The sequence below is a fragment of the Bactrocera neohumeralis genome, unplaced genomic scaffold, assembly GCF_024586455.1.
Source record: "Bactrocera neohumeralis isolate Rockhampton unplaced genomic scaffold, APGP_CSIRO_Bneo_wtdbg2-racon-allhic-juicebox.fasta_v2 ctg5816, whole genome shotgun sequence".
Classification (NCBI taxonomy): Eukaryota; Metazoa; Arthropoda; class Insecta; order Diptera; family Tephritidae; genus Bactrocera; species Bactrocera neohumeralis.
This window is the reverse complement of record NW_026092719.1, coordinates 2,032-7,052: the sequence shown is the minus strand read 5'-3', so window position 1 is coordinate 7,052 and position 5,021 is coordinate 2,032. Positions and strand designations below refer to the sequence as shown.

Sequence of the window (5,021 nt, the reverse complement as noted above, 5' to 3'; positions counted from 1 at the left end):
GGACGAAGTGCCGGTGCCCACCCGCACCTCGCTGCTTTCTTCCTCCGAGCGTGGCGCGAATGCACAGACGTTTGTCGCGCCGTCGCTGCGTGGACGCTTTGTCAAGGTGAGTGAGGTGTGCGTTGGTAGGAGCGGCGCACGCCTCACCTGCCCCGGCGCGCGCGTGGCGGTGGATCCCAACGGCGGTGCGATTCTGATCACCTCGCTGATGCGCAACAAAGTGGTCTTGCCGGTTCGCCGGACCGACTTTGGCGTCGCCGCCGCCGCCTCCTCTTCTTCGTCATCTTCGGCAGTGGGTGGAGGGGGCGACGGCGCTCGCGTGGCTAGGGGCGGGGAGCACCACCGCGGGCCGCGGCGGCAGCGACGAGGATGAGGAGGGGGAGAAATCGAAGACGGGGAGCATGCCGGTAGCAATCAACGTGCAAAGAGCGCGCTGGCAAAGACCAGCCAGGACGAAACACTGCTCGGTCGTCAGCTCGCGCGACGGGTGAAGAAGATGCAAGCCCCGCGTGGTGTCATCACCTTGGGAAGCCCTATTGAAGTCCCACCGACAGACCGTCATCTTCTCCGCCTGCGCGCTCGACGGCTTCGTTGACACCAGCGTGTTCGCGGTGCTTGAGCAAGAAACGGTGGAGGCGCATGATGATGCGCCACTAAAGACCGAGGCGGGGTCGCCGCCCTCTGCCACCGCGGCAGCAAGCAAGCAGGGAGATGCAAAGGCGGCAAAGGAGGGCAAGTACCTTGTGGTCTACGCCTACGTCCCCAGCCTGCAGCAGGTGCAGCGGACCCATCTCGTCCGGCTCCCGGCGACGGCACACCGACTGGTGCCGATCCCCGCCGCTCCTTTTGGCCCCGGCGGCGTTCTTGTCTGCACGGATTCGGACGTGATTTGGTACGACCTCTCTCCTTCTGCCTTCTTTGGCAACAGTAACAATAATAATAATAATAATGACGGTACGGGTACCCCAGCAGCCCCCGCAACGGGGATTTTCAAGTGCTCCGCCCTCTTCCCCGCCGTGCGGCCTTCACTGAGACGCTCTACGACCCCTCAATCATTGCCGACACCGTCACGTGCGTTCGAAAGGACTTCTTCATGCTTCTCCAAGATGAGCAAGGGGATCTCTTCCGTGTGTTCCTGTCGCGTGTGAGCGTCCAACAGGCCTACGACGCGCTCAAAGCTGCCCGCATCCAGCAGCAACAGCAGCAGGCGTTGGGCACGGCAGCCCCTCCTCCCCCTGTGGTGAACCCGCTGGCGGTCCACTACTTTGACACCATCGCGCCCGCCTCGGACCTGTCGCTTTTCCCGCGCGGCTTCCTGCTTGCGGCCGCTGAAACCGGACCCTTCCACGGCCTCTACAAGATCATCCGGGACGGTTACACAAAAGAGAACGAGTACATTGTCAAGCGCGTGAAGCGAGTCCGCGAGCTCCCCGCGGCCAATGCAAAAAGACAGCGCGAGGAGGACGACGACAACGACACGAACGGCAAGCTCAAAGAGGAGGCCGGCGACTCTCACGCGCAGAACGTCAAGAAGGAAGACGCGCACGACGTTGATGACCGGAAGCCAAAAGCGACCGGCAAGCTTGTCGCGTTGCTGCAACAGCAACAGCCACAACTACCGTCGGCTTCCGCCGCCAAGGCAGCAGCGCCCCCAACGCAGACAATCACGCGTGTGATCGCGATTTACCAGCCCCACCTGTCGCTGAAGCACCTGGCGCTCGTGCAGACCTATCCAAACACTCCTCCCTGTGGTCTCCTTCACTTCTTCGATCCCGACGGCCGCCGCAACGGCGGGTGGTGCTGCGCCGGCCTCCGCGCCGGCACCGCCACGCGCGAACACGGACGGTTCCTCGATGTCGGCAGCCGCAGCAGGTGCAGCGGGAACGGCGGTCTCCGCAACCGCCTCGTCGCAGCCGCAGATGCAGTTCAATTTGGTGGCGGGGCGAGGCTCTGGCAGCGTGCTATTGAACGCCCGTTTCGGCTACGCCACCCGCCGCGAAAGTCGCTTTGCGTTGCCTTTTGTTAGTGAAACCGTCTTCGCCTCCTCTCCGCGAGTGCGTTGCAGCGGCTGGTGCAAGAGTTGGAGTCCACCGTGGCGCATGCACAGGCGCTGATGGACGCCGCCTCCGCGAGCTCGCTCCTCGGGGCTAATGGCGCTAACGGAGGCGAAAACGCGTCCTCTCCGGTGGTGGCGGCAGGGAAGACGGCGCGGATGAAGGTCCTGCAGAAGCTCCTGACCACCTCCAGCAACCGAGTCAATGCCCTCTGGACGGATACGCTATTGATTACGACGGCGAAGGGCACGACGGCGTCCTACCACGTGAGCCGCACGATGGAGCCAGATTGGTGGACGGGCTTCACCACAGCCGAGCGCACGCTGGCGGCGGCGACGCTGAAGTACGGCGTCGGCTACGTGCAGGTGACGCCGAAGGCCATTTACGTTTTGCCGCCCACCCCCAAGGAGGACCGGGAGCGCGAACGGCGTGGGGACGCGGCGCCTGCGTCGTCGACAGCGTCGCACGCGGCGTACGTGCAGTCCACGACGTGGACGCACCGACACGGCAAGATGATCATCGCGGCAGCTGCCACCCCACCACCGTCCTTCTTGCTTTCGCACAGGGCGGCGGCCTCGCTAGCTTCTCCTTCGGTCTCACCGGCACGCAGCTGGAGAAGATTGAGGACTTGCCAACGTTTCCTACCTCGCCGGCCGTGTCGTTACTGCAGCCGTCGGCGGAGTCGCTCACGGGATCCTCGACAAACGCGCAGTTCAACGCCTTCCTCTTCGGAGGCGCTGGCGGCCGCCACCGTCACGCCTCCTCCTCGTCTGCCGCTTCGCAGGCCGCGGCGATGGGGGACGAGCTGGAGCTGGCGGCGATCGCCACCATGTCGCAGGAAGTCTATCTCCTGAACCCGCGTAACCTCCGCGAGCAAATCGACAAGATCAACTGCCAAGACGTCGGCAGCAGCGGCGGCAGCGAGGAAATTGTGGTGACTGGCGAAGACGGTGGCGTTACCCGCAGCAACAGCGGCGCGATTGCGTCCGTCCTGCTGACCTACCTGGGCGGTGGAAGTACCGCCTATGCCCAGGACGGGAGCGGCAAATCTGGCGCGAAGGGGTCGGGGGGCGGTGGGTCCGTGCAACAACGCCAGCAGCAGCGCGGCAAACGTCTCTTTTGCTTTATCGGTCACATGAACGGCATGCTCACCCGCTGCGAACTCGACCCAGTTACGGCGAAGGTGATGGATCGGGAGGAGCTGACCTGCGGCGTGGCTCCATGCAGGATGATCAGCGGCGATGGCCAGAGCGTCTGCTACATCCAGTCTGGCGCCCACGCCTGGCGGTGTGAGGTGCGGGATGGCGTGGCAAAGACAGTGCCGTGGCGCTTCCCCAGCAAGCAGCACTCCTTTGCCTACTTTCTCACGCCTCTCCTTCCTTCCTCCGACCACGCCGGCCCCCGCCGCCGCTGCAGTGAAAAAAGAAAAGGAAGAAGAGGAGGCGGAGGAAGGCGAAAGGGTCGGGGAGGAGAATGACGTTGACGAAGAGGAGGAAAGGCAGAACGGAGCGTCGTTGACCTTCATCACGGCGGCCTCCGCAAGCAGCGGCACCACCGGGAGCGGCACCGGCGGTGGTGCGGGCCTGCGCGATGAGTGTGTGGTCGCGGTGCAAGGAAGCGAGCTGACACTGTTCTCCGCGCAGAAGAGTGGCTCAGGGGCGTCGTCGTTGGAGTACAGCTTCACCCGCGCCGCCTCCCACTCGCAGGCCGCCGCATCCTGCAGCACACGACGGACCCCGCCTACTTTATCCTCTTGTCCACGGAGCATCGAGGGTACAGTATCACGGATATCAAGCGGATGCGGGCGGAGCGACAGGAGCAGATGAAGCTGGGGCGGCGGCGGCGCCGCAGAGCGGACCCATCTCGCTGGATGCCCCGCAACGCGCTCTGGGCCATGCAGACTTCTACAATAGTACGCTGCAGCTGTACCACGAGGAAAGCAATCGCATGTTTCCCCGTTACTTTTTCACGGAGGGAGAGGCGGTGCTCTGCGGCGCGATTGGCAGCTTCGTCGAGGACTTTGGCCGCGAGCCGGTGATGGTGGTGGGGGCGGCCTCGCAGTATTCCCACGGCGCGGGCTGTGGGGCGGCGCCGGCTGGTCGCAGGGCTGGCTCTGCGCCTTCCACTTTACCCGGCAGCAACCGCAACAGCAACACCAGCCGCAGCAGCAGCTGTTGGGTGGGAAGCCGGCGCTGCGCATCGAGGCCCTCCACCGCACCTTCATCCGCTCAGACGTGAACCCCAAAACCGGCCTTCCCTACCCCGCCGACTACCCCTCCGCCGTCCACATTTGCGAGGATGTTGGGCTCCTCTTTGTCGGGCTCGGCGAGGAGCACGGCCTGCGCATCTACGTTGGGGACAGCACCAGTTCCTGCGCAAGCGGCACCTGGCCAACGTGCCTTCGCGCATTCTGGCGATCCAAACCGCGTGGGTGCCGCCGCCGCCCGGCAGTGCGACGACCAACACGAGCAGCAACTCTCTCTCCGACCTTTACCACATCCCCTACAACGACCGCGACGCGCCGCGGCGGGCGCGGAAGAACCGTCTGCTGATCTTCTGCGCCACCGCCAGCCACTCTGTCCTCGTCGCGAGTCTGCAGTCCGGCGCGGGCAGCAGCGGCAGCAGCGGCAGCAACGGCAGCACGCGTCCTTCCTCATGGTCGTCGCGCGAGACGCGATCCCACGGCACTTGACAGCGTCGCTGGTCGTCCTCCGCGATGGACGCACCGCGGCGGTGGCGGACAAGTTCGGCAACGTGACCTTTCTTCGCGTGCCCATGGACAACCGGAACGGCTTCTCTCTCCCCGTCAGCGACATGCGCGATGCACAGCTGTCCGAGGCCGAGGAGTTCATCGCGAAGGAGCAATTTCTCGAGGAGGTCGCGAGCCACGCGACGGGGCAGGTGGTCACTTCCTTACAAAAACAGTTCTACGACCCGAGCAACGGCACCGACCCTTCTCTCGCAATT

The 5,021-nt window shown here is 64.6% G+C and overlaps 1 protein-coding gene across 1 annotated transcript; it reads left to right on the top strand.

The window, feature by feature from the left end:
• Nucleotides 1-49: 49 nt before the first annotated feature.
• On the top strand, nucleotides 50-4,292 carry LOC126767363 (uncharacterized; the record flags this gene model as incomplete). The annotated part of the gene is made up of 7 exons (XM_050484895.1): nucleotides 50-292; nucleotides 555-892; nucleotides 973-1,872; nucleotides 2,056-2,530; nucleotides 2,620-3,343; nucleotides 3,471-3,648; nucleotides 3,761-4,292. Coding segments are annotated over 7 exons (3,390 nt in total), but the record flags the coding sequence as incomplete, so codon positions are not given.
• Nucleotides 4,293-5,021: the final 729 nt, after the last annotated feature.